Source organism: Macrotis lagotis, chromosome 1, assembly GCF_037893015.1.
Source record: "Macrotis lagotis isolate mMagLag1 chromosome 1, bilby.v1.9.chrom.fasta, whole genome shotgun sequence".
NCBI classification, from domain to species: Eukaryota; Metazoa; Chordata; class Mammalia; order Peramelemorphia; family Peramelidae; genus Macrotis; species Macrotis lagotis.
The window spans coordinates 880,328,019-880,342,069 of record NC_133658.1 but is presented as its reverse complement, the minus strand read 5'-3'; the positions used below and the strand labels follow the sequence as shown (position 1 = coordinate 880,342,069).

The 14,051-nt window shown below is 37.3% G+C and overlaps 1 protein-coding gene across 2 annotated transcripts in view; it reads left to right on the top strand.

Moving 5' to 3' along the window:
* Window positions 1–14,051, top strand: part of LOC141509127 (arylacetamide deacetylase-like 4) — a 54,011-nt gene that overhangs the window by 16,019 nt on the left and 23,941 nt on the right. The window contains exon 2 of one of the 2 annotated variants that reach the window (XM_074218406.1): window positions 6,454–6,532. Coding sequence is in view for 1 of the 2 variants with exons in the window: in XM_074218405.1 (XP_074074506.1) it covers window positions 6,365–6,532 (168 nt within the window). In the remaining variant the exon portion in view is untranslated. Of the gene's footprint in view, window positions 1–6,335; window positions 6,533–14,051 lie in introns of those variants that run through there. The other variant, XM_074218405.1, reaches the window with a different exon arrangement.

Sequence of the window (14,051 nt, the reverse complement as noted above, 5' to 3'; positions counted from 1 at the left end):
GCAAAAGTATTAAAAGTACAAAGAGATGGAAAGGTTGGTGAGGGAAGTCAGGGGTTTGGGAAGGAAACTTCTCAGTGAATTTCCAAAGATGGAAGGAGTAAGAAGAAGATTTAAGATGAAAAGAAGTTTGTTAAATATGGTGCAGGTTTTTCAGAAAGTACTGGGGAAGGGGTGGAGTTTTAGGGTGGAATGGTGGAAGACTGATTTGAGGAGAATGGGGTTTGAACAATGACAACTGTGGGCCCAAAATCACTGGGATAAGGAGGATTTGGTGGTGTGGGTGTATGTTAATCATTGAGAAATGAGTTCTGGCAGGTTATCATCAATTTCAATTGTTTGGCCTTATGGAATCATTCCAGAATGTCAGACAGTGATGGGGGGGAGGGTAGGATAGAATAGCTACAATTATAGGAGGCAAGAATGGAAGGAGGAAGGGAAAAGGAATGTCTGGGCCAGGATAATCCTCAGTGTTAGGAAATTGTTTCTGGAATAATCCTGAATTTGTCTCTTCACCTTTTACCCACTGCTTTCAGATTGTCCCTCTGAGGATAAACAGAACAAATATTTTTAAAAAATTTAAATTTTTTTATTTATTTGTTTTTCCAACAGTATGCAATGGTAGTTTTCACCAATCATTTTTTTGGTAAGGTTTTGAGTTTACATTTTTCTCCCTCCTCCCCCCCCCACAGAAAGCATATGCATTATGCAAAAAATAGATCCCTATTAATCATGTTATGAAAGAAGAATCAAATCCACACGGAAGGAAAATACATTAGGGAGAAAAAAACTATAAGACAGCTTTTAAAAATTGAAGATAGAAAGCTTTGGTCTGCATTTAAACTCTGGTCTCTCTCTGCATATGGTTGATATTTTCTATTACAAGTCTTTTAGAATCATCCTTGATTATGTACTGCGGCATTGAACTAGTCTATCATAATTGATCATCACTCAATGTTGCTATTAGTGTATATAATATTCTTCTGGTTCTGCTCGTTTTGCTTAGATCAGTTCGTGTAAGTCTTCCAGGCTTTTCTGAAGTCTCATCCTTCACAATTTCTTATAGAACAATAGTGTTCCATCACATTCAAATACCACAATTTGTTCATTCTCCATTTTGAGGGGTATCCCCTCAATTTCCAATTCTTACCATCATGGAAAGAGCTAAACAGAATAATTCTAATCCTACTTCCAGATAACAGCCTTTGAAGGTAACTTCTGTGACCCTCCTACATGTTTTGGATGCTTTTGATCCTCATTCCATCACTAAACATTGTATTATCCAGGAAACTAATTTTTTTTGGCATAAATTCAAATCTGTGATGCCAGGTCATTTTGATGGGTCTATGAAAAATAAACTGATTTTTGCAAACCAATCAAAAATCCAGTCTTGTTTCCCTCCTAATTTACATATTTTCAGTAATGCTTTATTACTTTAAAAATGATTTTCCAATATCAGTGATTTCACCCCATAAACTATAGTTTAAGACAGGCTCTTAACTTTTTTGATTTTGAATCCCTCTGGCAGTGTCCAGTGAAACCTATGAACCCCTTCTCAGAATACTGTTTTCATCATAAGAAATGGGAAAAGTCTCACATGTTCCAAAATATTCATAATAGTTCTTTTTGTAGTGGGAAAGAATTGAATGAGAGGGTGCCCATCAATTAGGGAATGACTGAACAAATTATGGCATATTAATGTAATGGAATACTATTGTTCTGTAAGAAACCATAAATGGTGAGACTCTGGAGAAGCATGGAATGAATTACAGGATCTGATGCTGAGTGAAGGGAGCAGAACCAAGAGTTGGTGGCTATGAGCAAAAGTATTAAAAATACACAGAGATGGAAAGGTTGGTGAAGGAAGTCATGGCATCAGGAAGGAAACTTCTCAGTGTGTTCAAAGATGGAAGGAGTAAGAAAATTTAAGATGAAAGGAAGTTTGTTAAAAATGGTGCAGGTATTTCAGAAAGTACTGGGGAAGGGGTGGAGTTTAATGTACATGTTAACAACAACCTTGTGACTGATCAACCTTGATAGATTCAGCTCCTCTCAGTAGTTCAGAGGGATAACCCTATTAGCAATGCTATCCTTTTTCAGACAAAGAAAAACAAAACAAAAACCCTTTAGAATCTGATGAACACTATGTTTACTTTTTTAAAAAAAAATTCTCTTATGTATTTCTTTTCTATCCCATGGTTGTCTTTCTTTTCCCTTACTCATACTAAAAATGATTAATCTGTAAACATTTAATATAAATGTGTATGTGCAATATTTACCTGACTTTTCACCTCTTAGGTGAGGGTGGATGGAAATTATGTACCTTAAAGATATGCATATGCATATGGATGAATACTGAAAAACTTTCATAACATGTATCTGGAAAAATAATATATCAATTAAAAGAGAATACTGTTTTCAAATGCATGAAACAAATATAGAAGTTTACAAATGTAAGAGTCATTGGCTTAAAGTTTCTTTGGAGCCTCTATTAAACCTTTTGAGAACATGATGAAATCAATTATTTGGAATGAAGGAAACCCTTCAAGTCATGCAATGTAGAGATGTTATGCAACATAAAGTTCAGCACAATTGTTTCTTTGAATTATTTGCATTTGGGGAACCTTGTTGTAATAATGAGATCAATTTTAAGCCTAGGGCCATATAACGACTCTTAAGAACTAGGTGGTTTCTTTCTGTTGACTTTAGAAGCTTATTTTAGACAAAAAGCATGATTTCTCTAAGTTCCAACTTGAGTAAATTCCTAGCATTTAGGAAGAACTTTGACTCTCTCCCTTAATTTACTTTTATACCTATTTTTAATCAAACCAAAAAGAGGTTGAGACAAAATACAGGTTGCAGGAAATGACTTCCTACTGTTTGTGCACAGGTAGACAGATGGAAAGTTGGAGAAACAGCTGACCATTTTATTGGAACTTTCTTCATTATGTAGCTGGCTAAAACTCGTGGTGTTCATTTGAGTCTTATATTCTGAGATGTCTATAGGATTAACAGCCTACCTTGATATTTCCCTTCTCTTTTTCCTCTTTTTTGGTGGCTCTTGACCTCCCAATTCTTTCTGGTCCAGCTCTGTATGACCTTATTCTTTCCTTTCTGGCTCAGTCTTTCTGACTCTGAGATAGAGGGGAGGGGAGGGGAGGGGAGGGGAGGGAGGTTGGAAGTCTATTTTAAATCATTCTGAAAGAAATTCTTTTTCTTATACGCATTCCTCAAGGAAGTTCTCAAGTGCTGCATCCTGTGGTTTTGACAGATTCACAGGAAATATATATATATAAGCCTTGTTCATACTCAATTCTGATTGATTGATCAAATCAATAAGTATTCTTATCCAACAAACATTACTATTAAGTGGATTTGGATTATCAATAGAACCCCACACTTATACTATGACATAAATACTTTCATGCAGAATTTAGGGGGAAAGATTTAAAGAAGGATTATAGAGGGCTTCCAGTTAACAAATGAGGGAAGTCTCATTTGATAGATGAGGTAACTGAAGTTCAGGGTGGCTAATTGATTTGTTAAAATTTTGGATACAGATCTATGACTTTAAATCTAGAAGTTTTTCCATACCATACTGCCTCCCTCATGTCATCTTATTTGCAGTCAATTGAAGGGAATCAGGTCAGCTCTGGACAAAATATTCTCAGGTTATAGAATCTTAGAGTTGGCAGAAACCATGGAGGTGCAGAGTCTAATCATCTTGCTGCTATGGAAATCCTTAGATTAATCAATTGAGATGCTAATAACAGTAATGAGCAGAACATATATAAAAGAATAATTATCAGATAGCAACTTGTTCCAATACTATTTCTATCAAAACTCTATCAAAAATATGAACAGGATATAATAATAATAATGATTTTGGGGTAACTAGGTGGCATAAAGCACTAGATCTAGAGTCAGGAAGACTTGAGTTAAAACCGAGCTTTAGGCACTTACTGCTGTGTGACCCTGTGCAAGTCACTTAATCTTGTTTGCCCTAATTTCATTTGTAAAATAAGCTATTGAAGGAAATGACAAATCATTCCAGTATCTTTGCCAAGGAAATTCAAGTGGAGTTGCAAAGAGTCAGAAATGACTAAACAATAAAAAAAACTAATAATGTTATAATATTTAAACTATTTGTTAATATTTATATAATACATTAAGGTTTGCAAAGTATTTTACATATATTATACTATTTGATATTTATATTTTATTCCTCCCTTCCTCCCTCCCTCTCTTCTTCCTTCCTTCCTTCCTTCCTTCCTTCCTTCCTTCCTTCCTTCCTTCCTTCCTTCCTTCCTTCCTTCCTTCCTTCCTTCCTTCCTTCTTTCCCCTTCTCTTTCTTTTTCTTGCATTAGAGGACCAGATTAGTTTTAAACTAAATTCAGAAAAGTTCCATCACCTGGATGACTTCAGCATGATGAATTTTTCAGATACAATCATTCTCAAAGACTATCCACTAACCATATAGAGGAATTATAGTCTACACCTATATCCCAGCAATAACAAAACAAAATCAAAGATGTTTGAATTATCATAGGATTTCCATTCATTAACTTAGTTCACCACACTCTGATGCCAATTAAAATTCCCAAATATTTTTTACACAAAATGATAGTTCCCACATCTTTTGAAGAAAGCATATATATTCTCTTTTTAATAGGCAGGACATGTTCAGCTCCTTCAAGACATGCTTAATGGTCAGTTTCAGATCCATTCACTTCCTCTGGGGACCTCAAGATTGAAAAAAGCAATTTTTTCCATTGGGTCTTAGCTTCCTCATCTTTAAAATGTATGAGCCAGACTAAAATACTTTTTAAAGGGCCTTTGAGCTGACATTTCATGAAGTCTTTAACCAAAGAAATAATTCTTCACTAGTTAAGAATTCTATTTTTGTCCATAGTAAGGAAGGATGCTTTTGTGGTAGGATAAGGTACTTGTCCTTATAGAACAAGGAGATGGGGAGCTGAGAATTTCTTTCAGAATGATTTAAAATAGAAGCTTCCCACCTCCCTCCCCTCCCCTCTCTTCCCCCTCCCTATCTTGTAAGTCTCAGCATACTATGTTCACTCTTAAAAATTTTTATTATTTTTTCTTTCTTTCTTATGATTCCTCCCTTAGTTTTAATTCCTCTTTCACAACATGACCAATAAGTTAAACACAATTGTACACGCAGAATGGAGAATGGTAGAAAAATGTGGAACTCAAAAGCTTGCAAATGGATGGATTAAAAAAAACTATCTTTTCATGAAATTAGAAAAAAATAAATGAAATAAAAAAAAGAAATTGAGTCTCCCCATCTTTCCTAGGTTGAATGTGCGGTGGTCATTTATGGTCCTGATCTCCCTGGCGATCATATTAGTTTTAGACTTTGGACAGATTCAAACAATTTTAGCCCTATTGCAGCCCAGAATTCCCAACCTTGAGATTCATACATGTCAGCCTTTCTCAGTAGCAGAGATTACAGGTTGGTACCATAACACCTAGTTCCAAATTAGGTTATTACATGCATAAAATAAAATCTATAGGATTGCAAAGGAAAACAATTACATTAAAATAGTTATGAAATTATATAAAAAGTTAATGGAACTAAGAACACCTTATTTAGAAACTATTATATATATATATATATATATATATGTCAAGAGTGGAGAGAAGACAGAAAAATATCTGAAAACGGAAGTATTTGATTTGCCTTCAACAGATGATTAGAATAAATCTATTCATGCTATAGCTAGTCACAGTTATTCTGTTACTTTCTTTTTTTTTTTTTAGGTTTTTGCAAGGCAATGGGGTTAAGTGGCCTGCTCAAGGCCATACAGCTAGGTAATTATTAAATATCTGAGGCCAGATTTGAACTCAGGTACTCCTGACTCCAGGGCCAGTGCTCTATCCACTGCACCACCTAGCTACCCCCAGCTATTCTGTTTCAATAGCAAAAAATTGTAAATAAGCTATATGCCCAGCAATTGAAAAATGTTTAAATAACTGTAGTATATTTATGTAAAATAATATAAATCTGCTAAAAATATGAAACATGTAGAGAAACGCAGGAAGACCCATACATGTTATAGCTGAGGAATTAGGGTTCTAGAAAGTGTGAGTAGATGGTTCAGCCAAGATCCTTTAGCTACTGAGAAGCAATAACAGTCTTTAAACTGGACCCCAAAGTAGGTCACTTGGCAGCTTTCTTCACCTTGGGTTTTTTTTTTTGATAAACCATCATATGGGAAAAACTGGGCCTTGAGAACTTGGCAAAGTCACTGACTATGGAAAGGTGAAGTAAGAGGGAGGCAACCTATAAAGGAACTTGCTTTTCTGTCCAAAGGATTTCTGGGTGACAGCTCCCTCCAGTAGTATGATGACTTGGCTGATGTTGCTCGTGCTGACAGTGTGTCTTGTTAACCTGGGAATTGTGCTGAAGGTGATCTTTGTGCATTTCTTTAGAACAGAAGTCCCTGCTGCCATTGTCTACACAGGGAGGTTTCGTTTCCTACACTGCCTCTATCTATTTACGACTTTTTGGGTGAGTTTACCACTTTACTATCATGTCCTGCTAAAGGTTTGGAGAAAGTGGCTTGGATGGGAGGGAGTAATGGAGAAAGTTTGTGCCCCTTATTACTCTGGTGATCTTAGGATATATTAACAATATACAAACACACATTCATATGTATGCATTTATATTTGTGTACACACACACACACACACACACACACACACACACACACACACACACACACACTGCAAATCCGTGGAGAGGTTCTTCCTAGAGGAGACTGATTACTGTTCCTGTCCTCTCCATTGTCCTTGAGATAGATGTGTCTTCTATGCTCTCATGAACTGGGGCTTTAGACACACTGTTTTCACAGAGTAGATGCTTAGCCAGGGCCAGGAACAACCAAACACAATGACCCAAGTCTTGTCCTTGAGTTCAGGATCTAAATGAAGGTTCCTAGTCTTTTTTGAGTCTGAGTCATTGAGGATCATGGATCTGGACTTGGAAGGGAACTCTGAGGCATTTAGTCCATTTTGAGGAAATCTACCCCTTTTGTCTTACAGATGGCTAGAGAGGTGATAGGATTTGCCCAAGACCCTGGGTAGTGAGAGGTAGAATCATGATTCAAATTCAGGTCCCCTGTCTCCACTCAGTATGCTTCCCCCAGCTTCCTCCTTTTTAACATCAAAAATATTTGAGGATCTCCTAATGATAATATCAACTGATTTAAAAAATCCATGATGATAGAAAACTACTATAAATTGGATCCTGTTTTTAAGTGAACCTGTGTTTTAATAGCCATCACAGCATTTACAGAATTTACATGTTCTGCATTAGGTCTACAGTAGGGATGGTTGCTTATTATACTGACCTTTTGTTGAAATGAAATAAACATCAAGATGATAATGCTTGATGTGAATGTGTTTGATCAGAGATCATGCTTGCGAAACACTTTGCAGATTGAAGATTGCTGTGGACATGGCCAGATTTATTTTCTTGAGAGGCAATATGGTGATGTGGAAAGAGGGTCAGCTAGGCAGCACAGCAGATAACAGTGAGTTGGAGATAGCAAAACAGCTGCCCCAGATACTTGTGAGTTGTGTGACCTCAGGCAAATCACTTCAATTTTCTAGGTGTTAATTTTCTTATTTGTAAAATTAAAGGGGTTGGATTTGATCTCTCACCACTTAGGTGTTATCTATGACTCTGCTCACTTGGTCTCACTCATATCCAGGCTGTTGCCAAATCCTGTGGTAACATATAATCTGCCCTTTTTTCTCCTCTGAACATTACCACCACCCTGATGCTGGCTTTCTTCATCTCACACCTAGACTATTGCAGTAGCCTGTGGGTGGGCCTATCTGTCTCAAGTCTCTTATCACTACAATCGATCCTCTATTCTGCTGCCAAAGTGATTTTCCTAAAGTGTTGGTCTAATCATGTCTTTCCTAGTTAATAAACTCTAGTAGCTCCCTATCACCCCTAGTAAAAAAGTATAATATCCTGTTTGGCATTTAAAACCCTTCATAACTTGCCCTCCTCCTAATTTTCTAGTCCTCTTAAAGATCCCCTTCTCCCCTCAACCCAATGTATTATGTTATTTATCAGTTTTGGACTCCTTCATGTTCATTGCCCTAGACACCCCATCTCCAGACTCTGCCATTTTCAGTGGTGTCTTCCACGCTTCCAATGCTTTCCCTCCGCATCTGTAGGTCAGTCAATTATCATTTATTTCATTGTTTTTTTTTAAAAGTCCCATTGATGATTTTTTTTTGCATTACAAAAATGAACAGATTTACAATCCATGAAAAAGTAAAACAGGTAAATCAATTAGGAATTATTAAGCATTCCTTTCAAGCACTGGGCTACACTTCCTCCAAATTTTAGAGTTCACGTCAGCCTTTCCACAGCATAGTGGATGGAACACCAGCACTGGAGTCAGGGAGCCTCAAGTTCAAATCCTGTCTCAGATGCTTGGCATTCTGGAGTGAGGCTGGTGACTCAAATCCAATTCACTTACCTGTCATGGCATCACCTCCCTGATATTATGGTCCTCTTCAAGAACAAAGGACAAACATCATCACCTCAAGAGTTGTGGTGAGAGTTAAATGACATAATTTTGGAATTTTTAAAAGTGTTAAAATAGTATAGAAATAACAGCTGGATGCAGTGCAATAACTCTCTGACCTCCTTCCCCCTCCTGGACCGTTTTTGTCCCAGGTTAGGAACTACTGGTCTAAAAGATAAGGAAAGAAGAATAAAAGTCTATTCCCTCTTCTCTTTGCAAATCTGGCTAGAAATGAACCTCCTCTGGATGATTCTCTGCCTCTGACTTCATCTACTTCATTTTTTGGTAGCTCTCTTAGGACCAAAGCATACCAGTTAGTTGGGGAATCTTGGGCAGAGTTCATTGGGCTAATTTATGTTAAGTTCAGAACCATGGCTGGGACTCTGAGATCTCTTCCAACTCTAAGGGGTTATGGTTCATTTTTGTGTTTCTATCCATTCTGCCTGTCTACGAGACTTTAGACTTTTTCACTTAGCCAGGTAGTGACTAGAACCAAGGTCTCTGTTTCTTTTGAATCTCTACATTGGACCTAGACCAAAATGATAACACCTATGTCCTTCCCTTTGAAACATGCAGAGCATGCAACAGACTTGTTTATTTATTCTTGCTCAATATTTCCCAGAAAACTTCCCATACGCTGGTAGATTAGGTCTAAATCTGCCTTTGTGTAACATCTACCAGGCCACATTGGAGGCCAAGCAGGACAAGTTTAATCCTTTTGGCTTACTTCTTTTTGTGCATTTCAACCACGGAACCAGATGTCACAGTGGATAAAATGGTGGACCTGGACTCAAGAAGTCCTGAGACTGTGTGATCCTGGGCAAGTCACTTAACTTCTCTATGCCTCAGTTTCCTTATTTACAAAATGGGGATATTTTTGTAAATGGGGAAATTTTGTTAAAAAAAAAAGCACCTAACTCCCAAGGTTGTTGATAAGGACAAAAATGGAAAAAAATTTGAAAAATACTTTGTAAAACATAAATTGTTCTATAAATACTAGAGATGATGGTGATGAACATAGGCATCTCAAATTCAACATTTTCAAAGCAGAACTCATCTTTCTCAGCAAAACCACCCTTCCCTCATCTGAAATTGCCAATTTCAAGACCAGGACACTGCTATTGTCTTAGTTTCTCAGGCTCAGAACCTCAGTGTCCGTAAAATTCTCACTCTCACTCACCCCATGTATCCAATTGGTTGTTTCCATTTTTACAATATCTCTCATGTTTGTTTTTTCCCTTCCCTTACACAATCACCATCCTAGTTAAGGCCTTCGTTAACCTCTCCCCAATTTCCTTCATACTTCACTCAAATGCTAATGTAATCTTTCTAACATACAGGCTTGACCGTGGTCCTTTCCCCCTTCTCAAGAAACTCTGGTAGTTCCCTGTTACCTTTAGGATGAAATGTAAGTCCTTGGGCATTCAAAGATCTTCACAACCAGGCCCCATTTTGTCTCTCTCTCTCTCTCTCTCTCTCTCTCTCTCTCTCTCTCTCTCTCTCTCTGTATATATGTTACTTCCCTCAGTGTAGCTGCAGTTCTAGTACACTGGCCTATTCTGCACCCTGGAATACTTTCTCTTCTTTAGCTCTGGTTCTCAGTTTCCATAAAGACTTGGCTCAGATCCTTCCTTAGTATAGAGTTTGACACATAGTAGGCACTCTGTACATGCTTGGTGACCAACTAGCTTCTTCCAAATTAGCCTTTCAATAACTTGAAGATGGCAACGATATCATCCTCAAGTCTTTTCTTCAATAGGCTTTCCTATTGCACAGAACCCAGACCCTTCCTACCAGATTAGCTCCTCTGAATAATCTTTAACTTGTCAAGGTCTATACTAAAATGTAATAATGATAATGACACTTTTCATAATTGCAGTTGCCATCTAACACTTTAAGAATTGCTGTGAATATCACAAAGATCTGGGGAGGCAAGTGTTATTGTTAGCATTTCTATTTTTTCAGATGAGGAGGGAATAAGTAGTTAATAAACACCTACTGTGTATGCTAAGCTCTTTTAAATTTATTTTTATAATTCTATATAGGGCTAATTTTTAATATTCATTTTTGTAATGTTTTCTTCCTCCCCCCACCCTAGGATAATGAGTGATCTGATACAGTTTATACATGCTTAGTCATGTTAAACGTATTTCTGTATTAGTCATGCTGTGAAAGAAGAAGAATCAAAAAAAGGGAAAAAGACACAAGAAGGAAAAAGGAAAAAATAAATTTAAAAAGGTGAAAATTGTATGCTTTGGTCTGCATTCAAATTCCAAAGTTTTTTTCCTCTGGATGTTGATGCCAGTTCATCACAATGTTTTAGAATTATCTTTGATCATTGCATTGATGAGAAGAGCCAAGTCCACTGTAGTTAGCTGACTGTTGCATGATATTGTTGGGTTTTTTCCCTAGTTTTTGCAAGGCAGTGGAGTTAAGTGGCTTGCCCAAGGCCACACAGCTAGGTAATTATGAAGTGTCTGAGACTGGATTTGAACTCAGGTCCTCCTGACTCCAAGGCCAGTGTTCTATCCACTGCACCACCTAGCCGCCCCCTGTGATAGTGTTGTTAATGTGTACAATGTTCTCCTGGTTCTGCTCACTTCACTCAGCGTAAGTTCTTTGATTTGGGGTGAGGGCTTTGAAATGGATCACAAACAACATCCTAGGAGAAGCCCTTAGGCAAACGTGCAAGGCTGAATTACTCTCTGTTGGGTATGGATTAGAAAGGGTTCCAACTCAGGTATGATTGGATCTAGACACCACTCAGGTCCCTTCCTCATGGAGATTCTGTGAATGCAGTCATTCAATAAAAATTATTAAATTCCTGTCATGCACTCTTCTAAGTGCTGAGGATACAAATGTGAAAAACTCTCCTTGTCCTCAAGGATCTTACAATCCAAGGGGAAAAATTAGCACACAAATGGAAGTTAAAAAGGGTGGGGAGTGAGGTGGAAGATGCCTGGTCCACATGGGTGCAGTTGAATGAGAAATGAAGCCAGTCTGTGGGATCTCCAAGTTTTACATGCTCATGAGGTCTTTCTTAAACACCTGGGGGAAATTTTCATTGTCTTCAAGTTTTAGAGGACCGACATTTGGAAAAGGGATTAGGTATGAGGTAAGTGATTCCAGAGAGCAGAACAAGGAATGCTTGATGGAAGGTGCAGATATTTAAGTTTAATGTAAAGAAAAAATCATTTCAAAATTACTGTCTTGATTGGTCTCCCTTTTTGGAAGTCTTCAAGTGGAAATTGGGTGAGTCCTTGTCAGGAATGGGAAAATGGGATTTTTTTTGTCCAGGTAAAAGTTGGACTTAGTGGTTGAATTTCTACCGATTCTGAGAATCTCTAACAATCTATGAAAGATTGACCTCTCTTCTAAATCTAGAGGCAGTTACATGGTATAGTGGATGGTGAACTGAACCTGGAGTCTGGAAGACCTGAGTTCAATTCTTTCTTAGACGTGATATGACTTTTGGCCATATAAAATCTCTGCTTTAGTTTCCTTAACTGTAAAATAGGGATGATCATAGCACTTTTCCCCCCTAGGGTTATTGTCAGGATGAAATAAGATAATGCTTGTAAACTTTAAAACTCTAAATAAATGTTGGCTATTATTAAGCTTTGTGTTGATATGTAGGGTATGGAAGGGTCGTCAGGAAAGGGAGGAGAGTAGTGGTAGAATGAAAGTAATATTCAACATGGTTTTCAGGAGCATCTAATCTAGCTGGGGAATTTCCAGATAAGAACTATATAAAGATTCTGTATCCTATCCTGATCTCAGTGAATTGGTAAATTCTGAGAGGAAAAAGAAGTGTCTTTTTTTTCCCCTTCTCTTTTCACCGTCACTGCCCTTCCAATGAAAATAGGGGAATCTTGGAAATTCCTTTGGAAAGTCCCTGTGTGATCCTAACCACAATAAAATCAAAACCATCTCCAAATCTCCAGAAGCCCCTTGTGAGTAGAATTGTGAAATTCATGTCAGGCAGGGAAGAATTGGAGAAAGTGAGCTGAATGTGGAGTCAGAAGACCTAGACTTGAATCTCCTTGGGCAAGGTGACCTTGGACAAATCACTTAATCCCTGGACTTTGAATTTTCTCAATGTGTAAAATGAGGAGTTTAAATTGGATGAACTCCAAACTTCTTTCTAAATCCAGGTCTATATGCTTTGGAAATTGTGAGGCAGAAAGGGTATGAACAGATGAAGGAACAAGATATTTCTAGGTCTGCTAGGTTAGATAAAGATACCCCCCTCCTCAAATATGCCAAATTCATCTTTATCCAAGGGACTATTTTTGTTTTTATTTTTTTCTTTTTATACTGTGCTTAGCACAATGTTTAGTCTCATATTTGGTAAATTTTTCATATAGCTGCACTCTTCTGGACTTTGCCATCTTGTCCCAGGAATCTCTCCATCTTATGAGAACACTTCAACTCTGGAATGTCACTGACTCCTGCTCCTGTGACCCCTGCCTCTGGTTGGAGAGTGTGGCAATGGAGAGCTCCTCCTAGAACCTCCATTTAAGGATGTGCAGCCTAGCAAACTCCATTTCACACTTGGTTGCACCACTCTGGTATTTTCCAACATTATCTCTATATCAAGAACTTCCACCCACTACCACCCCTGTTTCATTTTGAATATTGTCTTTTCCCATCAGATTGTAAGGTTTTTTTGAGGGCATGGACTAACTTTCTAACTTTTAAAAACTTATTTTCAGTGCTTGGCACAGAGTAGGTGATTAATAAATATTTAGTGACTGTAATAATTTGTCAATATAGTATATTCCAATATTCCATTTTCTTTATTGTGTTCAAGATCATAAGAGTTAGTCAAAAGTTATGCATTATCTCAAGGGCAAAACATGGAACTAATGCAGCCAATGTGTTGCTGTACATAGAGAAAATCACAAAATCATTCTGACTGGGTCTATTGCAAATTTCTGTTACATATTTCAAATGAAGCCCCACTATGGCAGTGTGACCCTTTTACATCTTCCTTTCCTCTTTCCTAAATCTCTTAAACCTCTTCTAACCCACCCTTCATTCTCTCCATTGAAAATATTGCCCTATATTTCACAGAAAAAAATGAGACCATTCATTGAGTGTTCCTCTTCTTCTTTCCTTCTCATTTTGCATCATTACCATGTCTTTTTCCACTTTCTCCTTCACTCCAGAGCCATATAAAGAAGTGGTTCTTGTTGGCAAAAGAAACTCTTCTACATATATAAGTGACCCCATCTCATTTCCACACTCAAAAAAATTCTTCATTTGGTATATCCATTCTCCCAGTTAATCATTTTACACCTCACTTCTCTTTTGTTGCTAAACACTTAGAGAAAGTGCCCTATAATAATTGTCTCTATTGTTTTCCTCTCACTCTTTTTATTTTTATTTATTTCATTTTTATTTTATGGAATAAAATTTATCTCATTACACAGCATAATAAAAAAAGATTGCACACGAGAATGCAAATCTACTGTGTGT